Genomic DNA, 24,938 nt, shown 5'->3' with positions numbered 1-24,938 from the left:
TCTTATACCCTACATAGTGCACAGAACATGTATGTACTTTATGCTATCAATCCCACAATGGGATTTAAGGATAACAAAATCACTGTTGCACGACTCAAACATTATTAAATGTACATAGTGTCGGGAGAAGTGAATGAGAATTTGAATTTTGTGTGTGTGTTTCAGGGGTATCCACCAGTTGAAAGTGACCAGCATAAACACAAGAGGAAATTTGATCCAGACCAGGTGTTACTGGAGGAGAGTAATAATCACTGGTGCTTATTTGGGGATCGCTGTTCATCTATGGTCCAATAGTATGTTTGTCAGAGTGAAAAACAGATTTTCACATTTTGCTGTGGTTGCACCAAAAGGCTGTAATTGATAAAACTTCAGCACCAAACGACATGGTTGAGGTAGCATGTTTGAAAAGTGTGGTCCACAAATTCCCACCTTAGAGCTATAGCCCAAAGCTCACGCAGCAACTTCAAATCTGGATCATTGGAAAGATGATATGTTTGTATTTTTTTCTTAATCATTCCAAATATAGTAATGTGATTTGGATGCATTATGTCATTTCTCTTTCATTTTATACTTTTTCAGGCATCTGTGTGCAAGCAGAGGGCACCTATTTTTCTAATGTATTAAATGACAACAGATGAATGGGGTGGTTGAACAGAAACAGTGAAATTTATGCAGAATAAGCAGAGTGTAGAAACAGATGTATTGTGGCAGAGATGCAGGTGCTATGAGCACATTTTACACATTGTTGTTTCTGTGTAAACTGCTAAAACAGTGTCAGGTACAGCTGCAATGTGTGAGCTGACTGTCACAGTTAGCTGAGCATGCCTTACTGTTCAACTGCAGTCAGCACAGCAGAACACAAGCAGCTCAAACAGCAGTGATGTTTTAGAATATTCACAGACGCCTTGTTGTTTGTGTTAATGTGAGTCTCACTCTCACAGCTACTGGCTTTCCTTTTGGAAAGTTGTAGTGGTTACATTTTGTCATAAATGGTAATGAACCATGTCAAATTTTTGTTCTTAAAACTGACTGAATGATAGTGCTTACCATAATCAAAAACTCATTTATTTGAGTCTTAACTGTATAAAACTGTAGAATCTACATACAAATTTGTCCATCATTAAAACATCCTTCTTAATTCACAGAAACATTAGTTGTACCACAGTGTCATTGTTTGTTGTGACATTGTGTCGGGATTCATGCCTCCATTAAAATTGTAAATGGCTTAGTATTGATTATTCAATATACTGGTATGAAACCTTATTCATTTATATGTACTGTTTTGAAATCAAATGTACTGAAGTCTAGATCCTGTTGAGCAGGACACACTGCCTTCCAACATGCTCAAACCTACTGAGCTTCTTTGTGAAGATTAGTCCTCAGGAACATTTTGGAAGCAACAGTATAATTGCAGTTCTATCCAGATGACTGATATAAGCTTAATTTCTGCACAGCAATGTCTTTAGACAAGCTTTGCACAAATGCTGAAAGCCATGGGGGACTGCTAACGTGACTCTGTCATAATGAACTGGCATTTATTATTATTATTATTATTATTATTATTTTATATATTTTTTATTATTAACTTATTGTCACAAATAGAAGATTTGCTGATTAATTCTGATGAAGTAGAAAAATAATCAATAAACAATTCAATAATCTAAATAAGCTTTAGTCGCAGCTTCATTCTTATCTTTTATACTGCAGAGCTAGGACTCATTTATTCAGACTTTTTCATCTCTTCACCTGTCCGCCCAGTCGGACACGTCTCATCCCAGTTGGTTGGTATTTGACCTCTGGATTCATGGCATGATGGGGTCCTGATTGGATGATTTACACTAGGGAGAGGCAGCAAAGGAAGAAGGAAAGAGGGGATGGGCAGTAGAAAGAAATGGAGAAGGGCGGTAATTAAATGGTTAATGGATGAAGGAGACAGGGAAAGATGCAGAGGCATTAATGGCATGAAGAGGTGGATCTTACTGTGCCCAGACTGAAAGATGGAAGCCTTGATGTAATTTCTCCTGCAGATACTTTTTCACTTCCCTTTTACCTCACTCCCTCATTATGCATCCCATCTTCTGTTCAGTCACATCTCACTTGATATCTTCACTCTCCCTGCATCATGTCTCACATACAGCAGTTGCCATCACTTTCAAAAATCAAATAATTGACGACCCCCAAAACATGGATGATTTTACAGCTGGAGGCCACTGACTTTTTTTTTCCTACTCATCTTTTTCTTACTGTTTTTTCACTTGTTCTGCATTTCTGCTAGTGTCAGTGTCACTACAGGTAGCATGAGGTGATACCTGGACCCTGCAGAGAATGCACAGACAGTCCAACTTTTCCAAGATGGCAAATCAATGCCTGCCATTACCAGAATGTTTGCTGTGTCTCCCAACATGTGACAGCCATGAAAGGGTCTGAAGAAGCCGTAAAGAATGTTATGCTGCCTGTAACATTGTTCCGCATGACCGGTTTGGTAGTGGGTCAGTGATGGTCTGGGGAGGCTTGACTGGGTCCCACACTCGCCTGACCTAAGTCCAATAGAACACCCCTGGGATATAATGTTTTGGTCCATCCAACACTTCCAGGTTGCACATCAGACTGCCTGGGAGCTCAGTGATGCCCTGGTCCAGATCTGGGAGCAGATACCTCAGGACACCATCTGTCATCTCATTACTAGCATGCCCTGACGTTGTCAGAAAAGCATAGAAACATGTGGGGGCCATACAAACAACTGAGTACTATTTCAAGTTGCTGTAATGAAATTTCAGGAAAATGGACGAACCTTCCCTTTGAATTTCAGAGTGTCTTTGAATTCAGCCCTCTGTAGGTTGATAAGTTTTATTTCCATTTAATGATGTGGAATCCTTTTGTTTGTTACACATTACTCAGACACTGGAAACATAAAGCCCCCAGGACAGGGAAAGGTACAGAGAAAAAAGCACAACTAGGAGAGAAAGAAGACACACTTTTACACATATTTGTTTTTTACATTTAGCAAACACTTTTATCCAAAACAACATACAAGGTACACAGGCAGGCACAGGGGAAGCGTAAGGAGGTCTTGCCTAAGGACCCCCTACTGGAGGTAGGCCACATTAACGATATGATCCCCAGTCTCCCACATGGAGGGCAGTAATCTCACCACTACACTATCCATTAAGGGTGGGGTATTGCCCACAGATAAAGAACAAAGAAGTGTGAATGACATTGATGCAGCTGCTTGTTACATAAGTAACAAGTCAGTTTATGCCAAAAAACGTAATGCTTACTTCTACCACAAGTGCAGTTAGAGGTGCTGAAATGCAAAATGGAACATTATCACAAAGTGTTTGTTCCTGTCCTAATATATAATTACATTAACATGCAGCCCATTGCATGTTGTAGATGGAAATTACCATAACATCAGTGGGACTGATTTATTTCTTGATGGATGTTGTAAATAGTGATGGGTGGCATCAGCCTTGGTTGTAAATCTGATTCATACATGTTACTCATCAGGATGCTGCCTTTCTGTAACTATCTCTGTACTTTTACCAAAAGCCTTTTCTGCTTTTGTCCCTAAAATTGTATTTAGAACATTAATAACAGAGCGGCCCACTGTTTTCACCTTTAGATACTTCTCAGCCTTTAGGCAGCTGCTATGGTAGAGGTCTAAAAGTGCTAAATATACACACATCCATTAAAAGCAATTGAAGGGCCCAAAGCAACCACTGTACAGTTTGAACTTCCTTTTAGGCAACAAAAAAAAAAAAAACAAAGCTGCAGTATAGTGGTGATATTACCACTTTTCTGTGTACTGCATTCTGCCAGTGGAGAAGTCTGTTTGAAGTGGTCACACTGGGTTGCTAGTTTGTCCAGATACAGGACTACGACTACTTTGAGTTACTTGTAATCAGCTGCTGTTGATCCTTCTGCATGTCATAGAAACAAGAGTTCTCACCTATCATCTCACTTTTGTTTTGTATTTGGAAAATTAGCTGTGTTTTCGCTGCCATGTAAATTGTTAAAAAATAATTATGTAAGTAACTATTTACCTTCTTCTACAGTGTTTCCGCAGGTACTACGTCTCTGTGGTAGCCTGTCACACCAAAATCACTGTTTTCGTTAGTAGGAGATTAGTGGTGATATGATTACAGCAAACTGTCATGTATTTTAATTTGAAAGATAAATACATGCATGTGTATGAAATGTATGACAAAGGCATTTTAAGGCATTTATTGTAGTGTGCCAGTTGTCCAAATTCCTGTTCATATAAATACATCCTGTTTGTAATAATACAGAAACAGCCGTTGACAGAACTATGTCAACATACAAGCATGGATTAGAATTCCTTAAAGTGCGTAAAAAAGGGAACATTCAACATCTACAACTGCCACCAACACCAACACCATCTACTCAGTGGGATCAGAGAACAATAAGCCAAAGTCAATTATATGATGGTGTCCATTCCCAGAAAAAAATCATAATAAACAGGTTTATTTTATCCAAAATGACATATTTTGTGTGAAGTAGAAGTATTGGTTAGGGAAAGGCTTTAACACACGCACGCATGAGCCTCTATAGCAGGAGCCTTGATGAAATAATTGCATATTGTTGCTAGAAATAATGTAAGGTAACATGTTACTGTTCCCTGAGGTGGAAAGCAGCAGCTCATTGTAAAACTTACATATATTATCATTATCAAAACTGAATAAATACATTTGAGCTCCTTAAACATTTTTTTCCCTGGTAAAGGGAAAGTTACCTACTTTGCTTCTGCTACAGCTGTCTGCCTGTTTCCTATGACACATTCTACTGCATTGGACAAAGCAACATCAACATGTATTTTAGAAAGTTTTCTTTAGCTGAGACATAAAGGAATTAGAATATGTAATCCTTTTCAAAAGGCTCCAGTGCAGAGATCAGTATATTAAATTTAGTGCCGTAAGCCTTGAATAAAAGCAACTCTTGTGCCTCCAATCTGTGGTCAGCTCTGTGCTACAGGGAGTGAAGAAGCTGGCAAACAGAAGCTGATCCTGTGGGACAAACAGCTTCTGTGACCTTGGTAACACAGCTTGGAGCTCCCAGATAACTGTGTGAGGGTGTTAGGGAGGAACACAGCAGACTCCTGAGCCCTGCTGTCTGAACTGCTCACAGAGGAACAGATCACTGACTGCAGGCACACAGGCATGCAGCTACTCTGAGTTTGTCTGTGTCATGTCCATGTGTTGGTACAAAGGGGACTAAATGTTTACGTAAAGACTACTAAAGAGTGGCTTCCTAAAGAGTGGAAAAGTGCATATTAAAGTGTGTATTTATTTATGGACCCGGTTTAGGTCAGACAAGTTCTTTTTTAAGAACTTTGCTCTGTCAAAACCAATCTGTCCATCTCTCGTCTTGTCCATCTTTTCCCCTCCATTAATTCCCAGCATCCCTCTCCCATTTGCTCTTAGTATCCCAACATATATCTAGCTCTCCATATATTTCTAAAAAAGCACCCTTTATCCAAAACAAATTCCATCTCTTCCTCCCCCCCCAACCTGTTCCAAACACACACACACACACACACACACACACACACAGATACATACACACACACACACACTGCTCAGTGGTGTGGAATGGCCATTGTGAGGAGTAAATTGCTTGGCCTCTCGGTTCACAACCAATTCACTGAGTGGCAGCTGGGCAGATTAAACTCACAGCTCCTACAGAGTGTGTATGTGCGTTTGTGTGTACTTGCATGGCTATACATTGCCTACACTATGGCAGTGAAGACATTTTGGGAAAGTGAGAAGCTGTTTGAAGGTTGGTAGCCCTCCTAGGTTTCAAGGAGGTCCAGCTTATGTTTGGGGTTGAGCTTAGAGATTTTGTTACGATGGTTAATGTTATGTAAGGCTAGGATAAGGGGCTTGGAAATGCATGATATTAGTGAATGTCCTGCCAAAATTAGCTGTGTGTGTATTTGTCTGGGTACATGACTGATCTCCCAGGTTAGTGTAACTAACTTTTATTTAAAAAATCATCATTCATACAACAACTTGCCTAAGGACACTTACACACATACACATATGGACAAAATTGTTGGTACCCCTCTATTAGAAAGGAAAAACTCACAAATGTCACTGAAATAACTTGAAACTGAAAAAAGTAATTTAATTAAAAAAAAAAAAAAAAACTAAAACTTTACTCAAGAAAATCGAACTAAGCTTTTGAGTTGTGTTTCAACAAAATGAATGAACATAATGAAACTGGCCTGGACAAAAATTATGGTACCCCTAGAAAAGATGTTGAATTATGGTGTGTCCTGTAATTAGCTTCACAGGTGTCTTCAAACTTATCAGTCAGTCTGCCTATTTAAAGGATGAAAAGTAGTCACTGTGCTGTTCATGGTGTGTACCATACTGAACATGAACCACAGAAAACTAAAGAGAGAGTTGTCTCAAGAGGGTAAAAAACAAAGATAGACAAACATGTTAAAGGTAAAGGCTGTAAAACCATCTCCAAGCAGCTTGATGTTTCTGTAACAACAGTTGCACATACTACCCAGTTGTTTAAGGTCCATGGGACTGTAGCCAAACTCCCAGGACATGACCATAAGAGGAAAATTGATGACAAATTGAAGAGACAGAAAATACAAATGGTAACTAAAGAACCTAGAATAACTTCCATAGAGATTAGAGGTGAAATCTAAGGTCAAGGTACACTGGAGTCAGATCACACCATCAGTCACTGTTTACGCCAAAGTGGACTTAATAGAAGACGACAGAGGAGGAGTCCACTGATAAAGGCAAATTGTAAAAAAAAAAAAAAAATAGAAAACGCATATTGACAAACCACAAAGCTTCTGGGAGAATGTCTTTTGGACAGATGAGACAAAACTAGAACTTTTTGGAAAGTCACATCAGCTCTATGTTCGCAGACGCAAAAATGAAGCATACAAAGTAAAGTACGCTATACCTACAGTGAAACACGTCGGAGGCTTGGTTATGTTCTGGGGCTGCTTTGCTCCATCTGGCACAGGGTTTTTAAAATCTGAGTACAATGAAATCTCAAGACTTTTAAGGCATTCTGTAGCAAAACGCACTAACCAGTGTCAGAAAGCTTGGTCTTTGTTACAGGTCATAGTCCTCCAACAGGATAATAACCCAAAACACAACTAAAAACACCCAAGAATTGATAAGAAGAAATCATTGGACTATTCTGAAGTGGCCCTCTATGAGTCCTGATCTAAATCACATTCAACATCTATGGAAAGAGCTGAAACATGTCATCTGGAGAAGGCACCCTTCAAACCTTAGACATCTGAAGTCGTTTGCTCATGTGGAGTGGGTCAAAATACCTGTCCACAGGTGCAGAAGTCTCATTGACAGTTACAGAAATCGTTTGATTGCAGTGATTGCTTCAAAAGGCTGTGCTACAAAATATTAAGTTAAGGGTACCATCATTTTTCTCCAGGTCAGTTTCATTAGTTTGTTTTTTAAATGATTCTGTTGAGTCACATCTCAAAAGCAATGTCTTATTTTTAGTAAATTTTTATTTATTATTACGTTCGTCAGTTTCAAGTTATTTCAGTGACCTTTGTGAGTTTTTCTTTTTTAACTGTAGGGTACCAACAATTTTGTCCACATCTGTATGACAGGAAGAGCTGGAAACTGAACTATCGACCCCAGCTTAGGTGATCAAGTGGTCTACATCCAAACCCACAGCTGCGTCTTGCTGCTGTGGTTTAAAGAGCTGGAGAGCAGTGGAGACAACATCAGCAGAGTTTCTGCTGAGTAAAGCTTTTAACACAGAGATTTTCTGCTGACTGCTCCAGTAACAGCACTGCACATCAGCTTCAGATGGAACATTCATTAGGACGTGTGTGTGTGTGTCGGTGTGTCCATGTGGCCGCATGTCTGTGTGTGTCTTTTATGCTGGTGCTCTTCTAATGTACATTTACAGTGCAAAGTAAAAGAATGGAAGTTAAAATAAAAGGAAAATGATATGTCTATGCTAATAGAATGCTGACTTTTCCACTTAATTTTAAATACACCAACCATGTCTTAAACAATTATGCTTACTAAAATGCAAATGTGATTATGTTTTTGTAGGGAATCTAATCAGGAGATGGATAATGCTCTAATGCAACAGATTGTTGCATTTGGAATGAATAAAGAGCTGTACAATATTTATTAACAGAAAATAGTCAAGGTGGACGATGCTTAATGATGATGTTTAATAATGATAGAGTGACAAAACTGGATGCTATGGGCATATGTTTGAAACATAAGTAATTCTGCCATCAGATAGAAGTGCTAAAATGAGTAGTCAACCACAAAGCCAACTTCTGATTAACTCACAGTTGGCACAGCAAAGGAGAAGCCGAGGTTCTACCTGACTTCTTTTGCAACATTAAGGCTTTCTGTCATCTAGCATTCTTACTGTTTAAAATCTGACCTCTTGCTACTTTTATAGAGATAACCTACAGTGGCAAGAAAAAGTATATGAACGTCATGTGTGAATGACCTCAAAAAAGCTAGTTGGAGTCAGGTGTTAACATAAGATTTAGAAAATTAGTTTGGAGGTGTGGACTAGAGCTACTTTGACTGACAAAAAACACTTAGAATACGCTTATGGTGGCCATGCCTCGCCAAAAGGAGCTTTCGGAGGATCTGCGATCAAGGATTATTGATTTACATATAACTGACAAAGGTTACAAAGTCATGTCAAAGACTTCAGAAATTCACCAGTCTGAAGTTAAAGTTTGCCAAAGAGCACATTGACACTTCACAGCAGTATTGGCAAAATGCTCTGTGGACTGGTGAAACTATATTAGACTAGAGAACACACAGCACTGCATTTGGTGTAAAAAGGGCAACACACATCATCATCCCCATCTTAAAATATTGTGGAGGAAACATCATGATTTGGGCCTGCTTTGCTGCATCAGGGCCTGACCTGCTTGCGGTGATTAGGGGGGAGATGAATTCCCAATTGTATCAAATAATACTTCAGAATAACGTGAGTATACCTGTACGTTAGCAGAAACTTTAAGTTAGATGATGCAAGAGGACAATGACTCAAAACACACCTACAACGTAACTAGCATCAAATTCAGCTGACAGAGTAATACCTTATAAGGTAGCAAGTTTGTTAGAAACACGCTCGAAAAATCACATGTAGCTTTGACTGGGAACCAGGGAAGTGGTTTCAGTAGCTGTTGTATCTACTAGCAGTCAAGAATATTTCCTTATCAAGCTGCTGGGATCTGTTAGGAGGCTCACTGAGAAGCAGACAATGTGCACTGATCACAACACACAGGAAACTGAGCATTCCTTTAGGCAGACATAGGGGGAAGTGGGAAACATGCCAGACTGCACTGTGTGTGTGTGTGTGTGTGTGTGTGTGTGTGTGTGTGTGTGTGTGTGTGTGTTTGTTTGTGTGTGTGTGTATGTGTGTGTGTGTGTGTGCAGGGAAGAGTAGAGACAGACCAAGACCATGCACTACTTATGCCAATATGTGTGTGTTTGGTACTGTGTATTTGTACATCTCTCCAACACATTCTTGACCTCACTGGAGTGTAGCAGGGAAATTATGTCAGGATTATTCCAGCTCACATTAAAGTAGTCTCCCATCAGGCTTTATGTAAGAACTGAGTAGCTTCCTCAAACTCTGAACTCAGAATAGTCCTTTGTTCCCATATATGTATGCAGTAGTTTCACATTAACTTCATCGATAGAGGTTGAGGGCGGAAGCAAAGCAGGCATATGTGCTGTTTGTGCTGTAGGGGTTAGGGTCAACTAATCAGTTATTTAGAATTATTACCTCTGGGAACCATTGTTCCCTGGCAAAAAGTGGATTGAGAAACGTTGGGAGTGAGTTGTTGTGTTGTGAAGTATTTCGAGGTGTTGTTGAGTCAGGGTAAATTACATGACCCGGTCTCCTAAAATTACATTTCTGTAAGAAAGAGAAAGTGAAAGATTATGGTCTGGCTTAAATTAAATATCATCATTGTATAAAGGAGCATTTAGCTAATTATCACTTTAGATTAATTGTATTGTTCAGTAGCTTGAAAATACAGTATAAACACAGTACATCAGCCCATCAGAATAATGTAGGTCAGTGATGTTACTATGTGCCTCATCCAGACTGACATGTTTACTGCCTTCCTTCTTCAGTCCACTAATTCAAATTCTAGCTGGTTATTTTAGTCAGCACAGCAACAGCAACAAGTAACATTTAAATTAAAAGGATGAATAAAAATGCTTGTTGGACTGCATAGACATGTGAGAGAATACTCAATAACACTGAGCATTTGGTATTTATGGATGGTTGTCTGTTTCCATAGTTACAATGTAAAACAGGAATTGATAAAATAATGTAAATTGAATTTAATACAGAGAAATATGGGGTAAAAAGGCTAAATCTAACTATACACGCAACATTACATGATACTCCCTTCTTACATCATTCCATGCAGAATGGGATCTCTGCTGCCAAAATGTCAAAACATCTACCTCCCTAGAAAATGAAAGACAGTGAATGTGACGGAACTAAGGAGTCTATATGGTGTCAGACCCACGTGCCGCTAACACACATTCATTTACACAAATAAAAATAGTTTTAACTCAAAATATCCTGGAGTGTTCCAGAGAATCTGTATTATCACCAACATCTCCTTATTTAAAAGTTTGGTATTAGCTGATATATAAGTCAAGCAACATATTTAGTGAACTTTATTATGTTGGTGTTACTGTGCTCTGTGTGAAAGAGAGCAGTAAAAAATAATCTGGGCAAGTGACTCTTAAGTTTAGGTCATGAAGACGACAAAACAAATTCCAGCGCGGTTTATTATTAACAAATGGCAGTGTACAGATTTGTGCTTACCTTTCCTTATAATGAAAATGTTGTTCAGAGCAGGTTGTTTTTGCTGTTATAAACAATATGTGAGAACTTTGTTGGCTTAAGTGCTCTGTGTAGCTAATGTATTTGTTTACTGTACGTAGCAAAAAATAGTTTGTTAGGGGAGTTGCTTGTGCTATGGAGATGGAAGGCATACAAAAAAACTCGACTGTGGCATCTCTTGTCTTAACATTTATATAATCAACAGTTGCTGCTATATATCCCACTGGGAGCAGTAATGATGTGTTGTCCTATTGTAGTGGTAGAAAAAAAGGTCTGATTGTTAGTACAAGTGCTTATCTGGAAACCAACGTCATCAATGCCAATGTTTAACTTGTCAAAAAATCCACTGGTTTACCACCAGTGGAAAACATTGTTATGATTAGTAGTATGTAGCCTACTGTGGATTAAAGGAGCATTTAAAGAAGCACAGAAGTAGCTCAATACCTTAAAACTCATCAGTCACCTCATATATTATATATATATAAATTGGCACAGACCACAAAGACCCCTAACTAAGGCTGAGGTGATCTTTCCTGTTGTGTTTTCTGAACTGTTTCTGGTATTCTAGCAACATGCGGCAGAAAGTGCAGGACATGGAGTGTTGTGCTGGTCTATATTAAGCCTGAATGCTAATTAACCTACTCTACTTCTGATGGCCTATAAAAATTTCCAGCCTCTGGAGAACTTTAAGGGACTGATCTGTCCTCCTGCACCCACAATCGGCTAAAGAAGGAAACAAATCTGGAGATAATTGAAACTGAGAGTGAAACATTCTCCCTCAATAAGTTTTTGAATAAAAAATTTACTCTAAAATTAAAAATTGAAAGCCTCGCTAGCAACTAGAAAAAATGGTGCAAACTGCAAGCTACAACTCTGGATGTGAATCTGGCTCTAGTTCCAACCAAAGGGGGATATCACGCCTCACTGCATCCACCTTTATACAGCATACTGGTTTTGGGTGAAGACATGTGGGCTTGTGTTCTACTACAAGTTTTTGAGCATTTACATCCTTTTTTTTTTTTATCAGAAAATCAAACCCCTCCCCCTGCCCACATGTGTGTAAAGCAGGGAGAGCCAGATTTAAGATCCTACCTGATATGATGATAATGCTCACATTAAGTCAAAAATTGCCTTGGTTCAATGCACCTCAAGCTGTGGACAGTCAGAGGAAGGAACATATTTTGTACATTCACCTGTGCAGAACAGGTAGTTTGCTGCACACTGCTTCCCCTTTGTTTTCATTAATGTGTTGTATATTCTGTGGTCCTTGTCATCCAGGTGTTCTGTAGAATGTTTGACTGCCTGCAGGGGCCACCACAGTTAGAGGTAGGTTGTAGCATGGGGTGAAGTAGTGAACAGTAACACCTGTACTCTGTACTAAACGCTAAATGTTTGATGTGTTGAACTGGATCAAAATTTAACTGTTTACACACTGTAGCAGTTTTCATTGTCTCACAGGAGTTTTATTGAATGCAGGTGTCATTATATTCAACACTGCAGTGTAGTGAGATCATACCACTTAGTCACAGAACTACATTACTCTAATTTGAAGAGATTGTTGATGTTCCTGATGGATGTTCTGCATCTGCTTTGTGAAAATAAAGAGAGTTAAAGCAGTTTCACTACACAATGTACAGTACATAAAGGAACAGTAGTTCATAGTATTTTATTCAGAAGTCAGTTTTATCTTTGACTGACCTGCATGTGTGAGGCAGCATGGAGTGGAACATGAATAACTTTGTCTGTGACCCTTACAAAAACATTGTTTGAAATATGAATAATGCATCTGATAAATTAAGTATTTTTCTTTTATTTTAAAAGGTTAGAGGTTAAGAGAAGATGTTAATGTTTTTGGTGCAAAGAAATCACACCCGAGCTGTATGACAGTGTGTGATGTGTGTGGTGTAATTGTAAATATACAAGTTACATCAGTAGAAGTCAATCCTGGGTGGGTAGAATCATTACAATGTAATGACACTTCTGCAGAAAAAAACAAGAACAGTGTTATTTAATTCAATTCAATTTTATTTATATAGTGCCAAATCAAAGTAATCTCAAGGCACTTTACAGTCTAAGGTTCAAGACCTAACAGAGTATGATTGTACAGAAAATTACAATCCCATTTGAGTGGAGAGGAAAAACTCCCTTTAGTGGAAGAAACCTCCAGCAGGTGGGCAGCTATCTGCCTCAACCAGTTGGGGTGAGTGGAAATAGGAGAATAGGTAGAAATAGGTGCATTGAAGACTCATCATTAACATGTACAAACTGGAATCTATCGGACGGATACAATTTAAACCAGCCTAGTCCTGTTCCTTTAACCCCAATGACAGGTTCCAGTCTGTGTAATAAAATGTTGTGATCTATAGTGTCAAATGCAGCACTTAGATCTAACAAAATGAGTTGTTGTATAGGGAGAAGTCCATTGTCTGATGCTAATAGAAATCCATCCATGCCGTATGCAGGGAGAATCTGATCTCTGATCTCTGATTTTTTCTCTAATAGTTATGATTTTATTAGTAAAGAAATTTATGGAGTCATTGCTGCTAAGAGTTAAGGGGATACTAGGTTTAACAGAGAGTCTTTGTCATCCTGGCTACAGTGCTGAAAGGAAACCTGGGTTTGTTTGTTTTTTTGGCCTCTAGTAATGAGGAATTAGTGGTTCTAGCTTTACGGAGGGCTTTTTTATACATTATTAAACTATCTTTCCAGGCTAGGCAAGATTCATCTAAATTAGTGGAACGCCACCTCCTTTAAAGCTTACGTGATTTCTGCTTCAAGCTACATATTTGTGAATTGTACCATGCAGCTAACTTCCTCTGATTCACTACCTCCTTTTTCAGAGGAGCAATAGTATTGAGTATTGTTCGGAGTGACGCTGCAGTATTATCAACAAGATAGTCGACTGGAGTAAAGTTAGGATGACTGCACTCCTCTGTGTTGGTACATGGCTATGAAATAAAAGATAGTAATCATAGATCCCAGAGACCTCCACATCTTGCCAATGCATCGAAGAAGCTAATTGGTTGATTCATAACAAACAAAACAGGACAATAGGCACATTAGTGTTGTAACCCAGCTCAGTATATAAAATAAAATAAAAGACAAATTCTGAATGTCTCTGGTGGAGATGTTCCAGCCTTTAGAAGCAGCAGTACTGATGATCCGGGAAGAATGTGAAGTGGTACAGAAGCAATATTTGTAATAGACGTATTTATGTTGCAGTTTGCCTCCAGCTTCTTCCATTTTGCAGACTGCAGGGAGAAGGAGAGAGTTCACTACAAAAGGAATGGTGATGGTGTGTGACATGGTCGATGTGAATAGTTCTCTGCTGTTCCCTACAGTGGCTGTCATTTTACTTCACTGTCAGAGAGCTCAATGTTTGACACAGTCGTACAAAGTGTTGCCTTTGGCATGACTGATTTTCTGCTGTTAGTCTGTGAGAACATGGAACATGGAATATGTAGGAAAGTACAGTATGTGACAAAAGGTTTGACGAAGGACAAACCTAATTTGAGTTTGAGGAAGGACAGAATCTTGAGCATAGCAGATGATTTGAGCATACAAGGAAAATTGTGTAGCTATAGTTGAGCGAGCTGCAGGCAGTCAATGAATAACGCTTATGCTAATGGATTTGGGGCAACTGTGGATCAGGATGTAGCGCAGTTGTCTACCATTTGTGGGATCGGTGGTTTGATTCCCTGCTCATCCTGTCACATGTCAAAGTGTCCTTGGACAAGATACTGAACCCCAAGTTGCCCCTGGTGAGTCAGGTCAGCTGTATGGCAGTTCTGCCATTGAGTGTGTTTGTGTGGATGGGGGAATAAGAAACTGTGTAAAAGCTATTTGAGTACCAGCATGGTAGAAAAGTGCTATATAAGTACAGACCATTTACCATTTGATAGATTTCAGGGCTGCCTGAGCTGCTTTATGGCATTAAATGCGACAATGTAGCGGTTTTAGTCACCAGATGACATAAAAGAGCAGCACAGCATTTTCAACCATAGAGGGAGCATGAATTTGGTGTTTATATGTCCAGTGTGTTTTGTCTTTATGTTGCACTGACAGGCTGACATTCATGCCACAGTTGTATGATAATGGCCCAGACAGCTATGAATGGCTATTAATGTGAAGTGAATAGGATACATTCACACTGTGTATTCCCATATTGAAAGAGATTACAGCAGATAAAAAGACGGTTGACCTCCAGGGTTGGAGATTTGAGGGACTGGACAGCAGAAGCATTGAAAGAAAGCTTTTTTGATGACTTCATTTCATTTTCACTGCATGTTCAATGTGAAACAATGAGCTGAAGCCCAAGATATTTTATATAAGAGGTTCTATATAGACACAGAGTTAAAGTTAGTTCTTAACATAAAGTTTGTGCACAAATGCACAAGATAACATATCAGTTTCCAGCCTATTGTATTGCATTTGCAAGCATCAGGAACATTCAGCATGACACCTGTTCCTGCCTTGCATCTTCCTGTCTAAAATCCAAAATGGATTAGTAAGTATGTTGGTTCTGAGAGTAATCTTCAGGATGATGACCAGTTTGGCAGGAGAAAGTGATGAGGGGAGAATACTTGTGAATAGTGATATGTGATAGTCATGATAAAAACACTTTGACTCTGATTTCCGAGGCATAGAATGATATAAGATACATAGACAGGTTTGGTTAGATCCAAATTATAGGATCAGTACACAATCCAATATCCTCAATCCAATTTCCACATTGCAAATCTGCAATCAAAGAATAATCATCCAAAAACAGAGCATTAAGGTCAGAAATGCAGACTTGCAATCCCCGTAAGGGCTAGTCAAGGTTCAGGTCAAGGCACGTCTGAGGTCAGGCAGTCAGGGCCAGAGAGTAAGCATTACAGACCAACTAAAAAAGGCGATGCACAGCTACAGATTGATACAGGTTATTTGGTGAGTGAGACCAGGACTGAGGGAGGCACAGACAGAGAGCAGGTAATTAAATCAAATATGGTCAAACAGGAAACTGAGCTGGATACCATAAAAGCTTCTCTGATTGTTTTAGTTTTAAATTCAGTTTGAAAATTCCCTTTTGTTAGCTTGAAATCTAGATTTGAAAAGTAATTTTTAATCACGCAGCCCTAGTGAAGGATGTTTTGTGAACCTCGAGTCCAGCATGTTTGCTGTGGCCAAGTCTACTACAGTGACTGCATACTGCTGATTGTAAAACATGGAGGTGCTTATATGTGGCTGCTTGAAAAAGGTATATAGGGGAGCTGGGATTGAAAAAGGCCCTGTATTACTTTATCTAGCTAAAAACAACTAAAACTGTATTAAATGGACAGATTATTGATTATTTAACATGTCTGTCATACTGACCAGAGGTGTACTATCTTTTGTTGAATAATGTATTAGATGTCTAAGCACAGCTATATGCATTTATAAAAGTTGTGTCACTGTGAAAGAGGTAAATACATACAGTCAATCAAATATTCATTGAGTAATAATAATAAAAATGAACACATGTACGGGTACCTTTTGTGCAGATCAGTGTCCACACCTCCAGTTATACCTTCTCCATTTTTATGACTCAATAAAAATGGAGAAAGTCCAGTGGCATTTTATAGGCACAAGACGTTAGTGGGACAGTGATAACCTCTTAGAAATGTGCTCTGTGTGTGTGAACTTTTTTCCACAAATGCAAAACCTGTTACTGTAGGAAGAAGTTTAACAGTAACGGAGGTTTAACAGAGAAAAGAAACACAGCTGATTTCTGACTGGAGACAGCTAGTCTCCTGAGAGCATTAACCAGATCCACTAAACACCTCCCACCAATAGTATTCAAAGTAGTATTAAAAATCACTGACTCAACACACACTCACAGGAAATGAATTTATTATCTGGACACATACCAATCTCATTATGCTTTGATTTAATCTTTCATTTAAAATGTTATGTATGATGTAAAGGAGACAGCTTGGTCAAAGATAACTCCAAAATTCTTTACACTATTACATGAGGCCAATGTTATGTCATCTAGGGTAATAATATGATGAGACATTATGTCTCTGAGGCTTCTAGAAGCAAAAAAAAAAAAAAAAACTTTTGTCTTGTCTGAATTTAGGAGTAGAACATTACAGGACATCCAGGCCTGTCTTTTAAGCATGCTTGAAGTTTGATTAATTGATATAATAGTTTCTTCTGGTTTCTTAGATAAATAAAGCTGAGTATCATCTGCATAGCAATGGAATTTATAGAGTGTTTCCTAATAATATTGCCCAAGGAGGACATATATAGAGTGAAATTAATCTGCCCAAGCGCAGATTAATTTCTGTGGAACTCCATAGCTAAGTTTTGTGTCCATGGAAGACTTATTATTGACATGCACATACTAGAATCCATCTGACAAACCAACCTAATGCTGTTCCTTTAACCCCAATGACATGTTCCAGTCTGTGTAATAGAATGCATCACTAAGATCTAACATGACGACTATAGAGAGTAGTCCATTGTCTGATGTTAATAGAGATCATTAGAGACTCCTACCAGTGCTGTTTCTGTAATATATGTACTCTAAATTCTGACTGGAAATCTTCATACAACTTATTGCTGTGCAGTTGGTCACATAATTTCTTTGAAACTACTTTTTCAAGGATTTTGAAGATAAATGGCAAATTGAGGAATATTATGTGGTTCTAGCATTACAGAGGGCTTTTCTATACACTGTTCAACAGGCAGGACAGTCCATAGCATCAATGCTTTCATTATGCAGGAACTGCTGAGACATTCTATACACATGAGGCCCTGCATTGTCATGCATCAGAAGGAACCCAGGGCCTACTGCACCAGCATATGGTTTGACAATGGGTCTGATGATCAGCACATAGAGGTCTGTGCGGCCTCCCAAGGAAATGCCTCCCCAGACCATCCTTGACCTACCGCCAAACCGGTCATGCTGGAGAATGTTGCAGTGTTGTTAGATTATTGCACAGAGCCTCTTTCCTAATTTGCAGCCCTGCTGAGCCTGCTGCTGAGTCTTAGTCAGAGAAAAGGAACCTACACCCAGCATTTGTTTAGAAGGTTATTTGACGGCCAAATTTACCCTTTGCATGTGTACTTGTTCAGTCTTTTTATTCAGAAGTCAGTTTTATCTGTGACTGACCTGCATGCGTGATGCAGCATGGAGTGGAACATGAATAACTTAATCTTTGACCCTAAAAAAACACTGTTTGAAATATAGAGGATGCACAAAGACAAGACAAAAGACAGCTACAGTATGACTGTGCATCTCCATGTCTTTATCTTTACGATTTGTTCATCTAAATAAAATCCTTTTGCACTCTCTGTAATGGATGGATTATTTGTGCTGAAGTAAAAAAGCCTGGCTTTCTTCTTATTTGGTGTCACAGTTGACAAACAGCAAAATGAGGGAATAAGGGACAAATTTAATTGCAGTTAATCATAGCAATTGTCATTCCAGCTGCTGCACTGCTGTGGTAGTCAAATCATTAGGTTGTGTAATTACTATTCCACTGACTGGGAACTAGCTGGCAGCTAAAGCGTTTTCAACAGGGAGCAGGATGCCTAAGAGGCAGGAACAGCACACTAGATTTGAAATCAAAACAGGGGTTAATGTATTTTAGTCAGGCAAGTAACCCCTTGTAGCACAGCACAGGGCTGTCGTCACTTCCTAGCATTAGTCATATTAGCTTCCACTCTTTTGGATTTGAAACATGGTTATCTCACAATGCCCTATAAAGAGCAGTTGTGATGTATCATAATTTACTATACTGTGAAATATGAATCATCAACTGCTGATCACTCATTGTATATGTATATATACACTGTATGTATATATAATGATATACAACTGTTCTTATGCTAAACTAAACTTAAGGACACATGCAATGTTAACATATTAACACATAACATAACTGTTGAACATATTACAAGATGCTTCTTTATTGCTTCAATTAATGACCCAAACAAAGATGGCAGCTGCATGGTTATGCATTCTCCAGTTTCAGTTCAAGACTGTGAAGGCATCTGGTTTCAACTTTACAGGACACCAGTGGGAACACAAGACCTCTCAAGTGACGTGAAGTTTAATATTATATAGAAAAACAAGTTTCTGCAATTTGAGGGAATGTTTGAGTCAGAGCAGCAGTATAGACTAGAATACTACTGAACTAAGAGCGGAGACGTGGAAAGCAAGCATGAAGTTGCTTCCCCAGCAGAAACTATTAACATATTCAGACTCACATTGACCTACATCCCTTAATCTTCAATGAATTCTTGTGTGTGTGTGTGTGTGTGTGTGTGTGTGTGTGTGTGTGTGTGTGTGTGTGTGTGTGTGTGTGTGTGTGTGTGTGTGTGTGTATGTGTGTGTGTGTAGGAGGGGAACATGCATTGCCGTTTGTAGGTCAATGTAACAGAGGCTGTTGTTGTCAAGTGTGGCACTCAGAGAGGACAGTGGCGTGGCCAGGTCATGGAGGGTGAAGTGTGTGTGTAGGTGTGTGGAATGCTCTACTGAATAGTTGGCACCAGTTCCGGTTAGCATCAGACAATGTGACAATTGTTCTTCGAGTAATGTATTAGATGAGGGGCAGGGAGGACATTTGTTCCAGGCACAGTTACTTATGAATGAAACTAGGCTTTAGTTCATACTTTGTTCATTCAGCTTTTATTCATCTCACTGATACGTTCGTGTCAAATGATGAAGAGTGATCTGATAAAAGTCAATTGAGCAGAAGTTCAACTTACATATTGCACTGGTTTTCCAGCCCCCCAGCTACACTAAAGCAGCAGACACACATTGTCTTTGTCTGTTGGGCTCTGGGTGACACCACTGAGACCAAGTCAGAAATACAGTAGTCAGTTCTAGTTTGGGAGTCACTGTTGGCAAGTTGTGACAAAGAAAATACAGAAAAATGTCATAGCCTCTTCTTTACAATCAGAACAGAGTTTCATTTAGTGCTATTTAAGTCCATATCAGTTTGTACTATAAAGCCCATAAAGTGCTTCTTGTGATTTGACCACCTCCACACAGACACAGAGATGTACATGCAGCTGAACATTTGACTCTGTGCCAACTGTCTGCACTTTGTGCACAAGTTAACTGGATGCTCATTTTGTACATTGATTAGACACTGTATTCTGTTCATATCCCATCTTTGGTCCTATTCCTGCTAACCCGTTTCAGCTACTGATTTCTTTTTGTGTTTTTTTGTCATTTTTTTCTTCTTACAAAGGAGCTCTTCTTTCCACTGTCAGGTCGCCATTATGTTTTCTAGAACACATACATGTGATTTCAATAGGAATACAAGTTATGTGATCAATAAGACTAAAAATGTGTATACTTTGGTGCTAATGGGTCTTTAAGTGTAGTTTGCTATGTTTTTGCAGTGTTCCAGTCTGTTGTCTGGAAACCAATGCAGACTTGATATGACCACAAGGCCAAAACATAGATTACAGATGATGATTCAGCATGCAGCAAGAGAAACAATAAGGTAGAGGCAGCCCTCTGCTTCAACAGTAGATGACCCCAGAAAGCAAGTCAAGTCAAGTCAAGTCAAGAAGCTTTATTGTCATTCCAACCACATATAGCTGAAGCAGTACATAGTGAAATGAGACAACGTTTCTCCAGAACCATGGTGCTACATAAAACGGCAACAAGACAAACATGGGGCTGAGGACTGCTAAGTTGTCCTAGCAAAACACATAAAGTGCATCCTGTGCAACCTAGTGCAAACAGTGCAAGAACACAAAGAAAAAGTGCAGACAGACGTCAGAAGACAGTGCAAAAACAGAACACAAAACACAAAACAGCAGCGACCAGTAGCGGAAATGAATACAATTTACAACTGAAAGATGGAAACATGTCAAATCTAGCGAGTGTGTGTGCTCAGTTCAGTTTGTTGTGTGTGTGCTGAGGGTCATGACCTGTGTGTGTGTGTATGTGTGTGTGTGTGTGTGTGTGTGGTGTGTGTGTGTGTGTGTGTGTGTGTGTGTGTGTGTGTGTGTGTGTGTGTGTCTGTGTGTGTGTCTGTGTGTGTGTGTGCATGTGTGGCTATAGGGGTCAGGGACAGAGATACAGTGCCTATAAAAAGCATTCACCCCCTTGGATGTTTCATCCTTTTATTAATATAAATCAATGATGGTCAATAAAAGTTGGTGACAAAGTGAAAACAGGTTTCTACAATGTGATGTCAGTTAAATAAAAATATGTAAGGGGAAATCATTTTTTACATTAATATTCACCCCCTTTAAATTGACTGACCTAATCTAGCAGAGGTCCAGATATTTGGTGCTAGTAGTCCCAAAATTAAAATGAAATGTTGATCACCTGAGTGCAGTGAATGTGTCTCAAGTGATTGCAGTATAAAGAAACTTGTGTCTAGAATATCCAGTCACTGGTTATTCAGTATTTCTGGCTAGAACACTCCCACCAACTCCAGAGAACAGGTCATTGAAAAGCATAAGTCAGAGAATGGATACAAAACAATCTCCAAGGCACTGAACGTTTAGTGAAATCCATCATCAAGAAATGAAAGGAATATGTCTAAATCAGCCTAGAACAGGCCATCCACACAAACTGAGTGACCATGCAAGAAGGAGACTAGTGAGAGAGGCCACTAACATACTGATGACTATTCTGAGAGAGCTTCAGCAACTGAGATAGGAGAGACTGTACATACAACAACTGTTACCCAGGCCCGTCGTTTTTTTTTTTTTTTTTACTTCTGGTAAATCCACAACAAAAAAAAGCTATGTCTGATTGTCATAAGTAAATTTGTATTTATTACTTATTTACCGTATTTATTATTGCTTTTTAACTACTACTACTATTAGTTTAAGGCGTACATGCGTAAGAATGGGTTTAAACGTTTAAATTGTGTTCTTTTTTTCAGTAGCTTGACCAAGATTACAACTTGGATGCTGTGTAGTTAGAGCAACCAGAAGTCAACATCTAGAGAGGTTTTCACTAGATATTTGAATATAGAGAAGGAAAAGGGAGGTTTACTACCATTCATATAGCTGTACTCCACAAACTAGAACCATAGGAAACAAGCCGTACCTGTGTACTATGATGCACATGTGTAATGTGTAATATGCTTACCAGTAATGCACTTATCACATCTTACATTCCTTACATTGTCACATCCTTATTTACAATTAAATATATTTCTGGAACTTCGGAAACTATGGAACCATGAAGAGTCACCAGTTTGTTGTTTTCGTGAAGATTGTGTGCTGTTAGTTAGCAGATCTTCAAGGCATGATGAAAAAGTCCGAGTATAAAGGACACTGAGATGAGGTAATGCTGCCTTATGCTGAATGAGTGCATTTCTGCAGCATTCCAAAGCACTGACTGTCTCTCACAGCCAGGGGGAGAGAGAGAGAGAGAGAAGGAGGGAGAGTGGAGAGTAGTGACAGTGGGAAGGCAGACCTCATTTGCATGAGAAGAGCTTCTTGGGCCAATGGCCAGACTGGACATAGGGAATGTCAGGATCCAACAGGAAGTGACGTGTCAGGTTACATACTCCTCCTTTCTTTCCTCGGGCGGGTGAGAGAGAGATCAAGGGAGAAAGAAGGGACGAGCAGGGTGAAGTAAATGGGCCAAGCAGCAGTTTCATACTTGCTGTGTGAGATCACAGTGCGGCAGAATGTGTCGGGATCTGCTTGAATTCTGAAAACAAGACAGAACAAGACAGGAGGAGAGACAGACAAGTAGGGAGGCCAGAAGGACCTAGGAAGGAAGGAGGTTGGAGGAGGAGACTTGGAGGAGTTTTGGGATCTTTTGGGATCTACTCTTTGTACAGCACCTAGTTGGCAAAGAGTCACGCAGGGGCTGAGCTACAGCCCTGCCCTGGAGTTACCACAGCCGCCTTACTGCAGCAGGGACACAATGAACTATCTGGTGAGTGTGTGTGTGTGTGTGTGTGAGAGAGAGAGATCTTGATTAGTGCATGACAAACCAATGCCTCTGTGGCTCTGTGCCTTTTTTATCGAATTCAGTGCCTCTTTAGATGTTTGTCTTCATCCCCTGTGGGTCAGTGTGTGTGTGTGAAGGCTTGTGCACAGACTGAGTTGGAAAGGGGGGGGGGGGGGGGGGGGGGGGGCGTCAGGAAAATGTGAAGGGGGAGGAGAGGAGACTGGAATTAACATTTTCTCTGTGGATTCCTACCTTTTGTTGACTTTCAACGAGTTGTGTGTGTGTGTGTGTGTGTGTGTGTGTGTTTAGGGTAAAGGGTTAAAGTCAGTACACGCAGGCAGAGCAGACTTCACTGCCCTGTAATGGAATGTCCAGGGGAAAAAGAGCTAAAGTGCTAAAACTTCCTCCCACCTTTCTACAACGTACCTAAATAAAACACTGGTGATCTGTTGTTGTTAAATTCAGACACTAAAAGACTTCTTTCAGATCACTGAACACAACAAAAATAGAAACTGTGTGCTGTGAGAATTAAGACATCCCGAATAAGTTGTGGAAGACAAATCAAAGCAAAATTTGTCATTTCTAAGAGCTTTGATGAGAGTTTAGTAAGTTTGTCACTTGATGCCTGTAATCCTCTTGAGAGCTTTTCTTGCTGAATCCCACAATACACATCACGTGTCGTCTTTTATGCTTTCTGCCTAAAATGCCTTGATGCAGTGAATGAGAACACAAAGCAGAAGCCTGTCATCCTGGCCACATTTAGCTGTCTGGCTTTTCTGCTCTTGTTTCTCTCCAGCATTCATACATAATCCTCAGTGGACTTCAGCTGGATAATTAGAAAGGTTTGTGGCTCCAGAAAGAGAGAAAGAAGAGGGAGAGAGTGCTGTGGTCTGTTTTCCTGCTGACTCAGAGGAAAGTGGAAAGAAATGAAGGTTTTATAGCCAGAGGACAAGGGGAGGTGATCAGGCGATTGAAAGAGAAAAATGCTTCAGCTTCAAACAAGAGCAGAGAGTGGGTCAGGATGAGATGATATGTGTAAGTATTGAATAGATCAGATTTAGTAAACCAGACTGAGAGAAGAGAGAGAGAAGTAGTGAGAATGCAATGGAAGAAGGACAAGAGAATAGATGGAAAGAGAAAGAAACAAGCAGTAGTAGTCCTTCCCTGCTATTGTTTGAAAGGCCTTGGCGTCATTGTTGGCTCATTGCTCATGTCATATCACTGACTGTGTGTGTGTGTGTGTGTGTGTGTGTCTTGGGGAAAATACACAGTCAGGAATGTGGCAGACAGTGAAATACTGTGGAACAGATCACTGTGTGTAACGAGTAATTACACGCCGGTAATTAGTGTGTAATTAATATAAAATAACTTTAATCTCTGAGCAGCCATGTCAAAGCCTTCCCACTGACTGGGCTCCAATGTTGCGTCGACTTATTCTCAGTGTGTATTCTGCTATAATGTCAATGTTTCACTTTTTTTGTGGAAAATCAATCACGTGAGTGTGGAACTAAGTGAGGCAGGTCGTTTAAGGGTAATTCCTGTAGCCACAAGTGAGGAATGGAAGAAAAGTAGAGAGAGAAAAAACTGCTTTAGGGGCCAACATTGCTTTATTGAAAAACAACTAATGAACTAAAACACAGTAAAAGATAGATATGGTACAAATAATAGGAGACTCAGTTATATTAAAATAAAATAGAAAAAGAAACACACATCAGAGATTATTGGACATCCATGTGCAAATGTTCACTAAAGGTCCTCCACTCGCCTTCACCTGGGGAAAAAAAGTTGCTCTTGAACTCACCAAAAAACAATAGTAAACAGCCAGAAGAAGAAGAAACAAGTCTCCATACTAGCAGGTGTTTTTGTTCACATGCAGTGATTCACTAAGCTGAACAGTCATTCGGACTGGTCTTTTTCACCGATGGGGGGAATCTAGGGTTTAAATTAGTGAATCAACTAAAAGCTGCAGAAGGTGAAACGATGCCAGATGCACCACAATAACCAGGTGCTCATAGACATCCTGATATTGGCAGAGATTTCCACGTAAAATGGAAATGTTTTGCTGGATTGTATTCTCCTCAACATTTAGAGTTTATTCATAAAAATTAATCAGGAATTCATTTTGGACTTAATCATTTAACCAGTTCTG

General features: G+C 39.4%; 1 protein-coding gene across 2 annotated transcripts in view; it reads left to right on the top strand.

Moving 5' to 3' along the window:
- The window catches only part of bcar1 (BCAR1 scaffold protein, Cas family member), a 56,580-nt gene that overhangs the window by 5,783 nt on the left and 25,859 nt on the right, over window positions 1–24,938 (top strand). The window contains exon 1 of one of the 2 annotated variants that reach the window (XM_026365639.1): window positions 22,431–22,774. The exons of the other annotated variant lie outside the window; for it this stretch is intronic. Coding sequence (XP_026221424.1) covers window positions 22,763–22,774 — 12 coding nt within the window. The 5' untranslated portion in view covers window positions 22,431–22,762. Of the gene's footprint in view, window positions 1–22,430; window positions 22,775–24,938 lie in introns of those variants that run through there. 2 annotated transcript variants of the gene reach the window in all.

This window comes from Anabas testudineus, chromosome 6, assembly GCF_900324465.2.
Source record: "Anabas testudineus chromosome 6, fAnaTes1.2, whole genome shotgun sequence".
Taxonomy (NCBI): Eukaryota; Metazoa; Chordata; class Actinopteri; order Anabantiformes; family Anabantidae; genus Anabas; species Anabas testudineus.
Note: the sequence above shows the minus strand (reverse complement) of the source record. Positions and strands in the feature narration are given on the sequence as shown.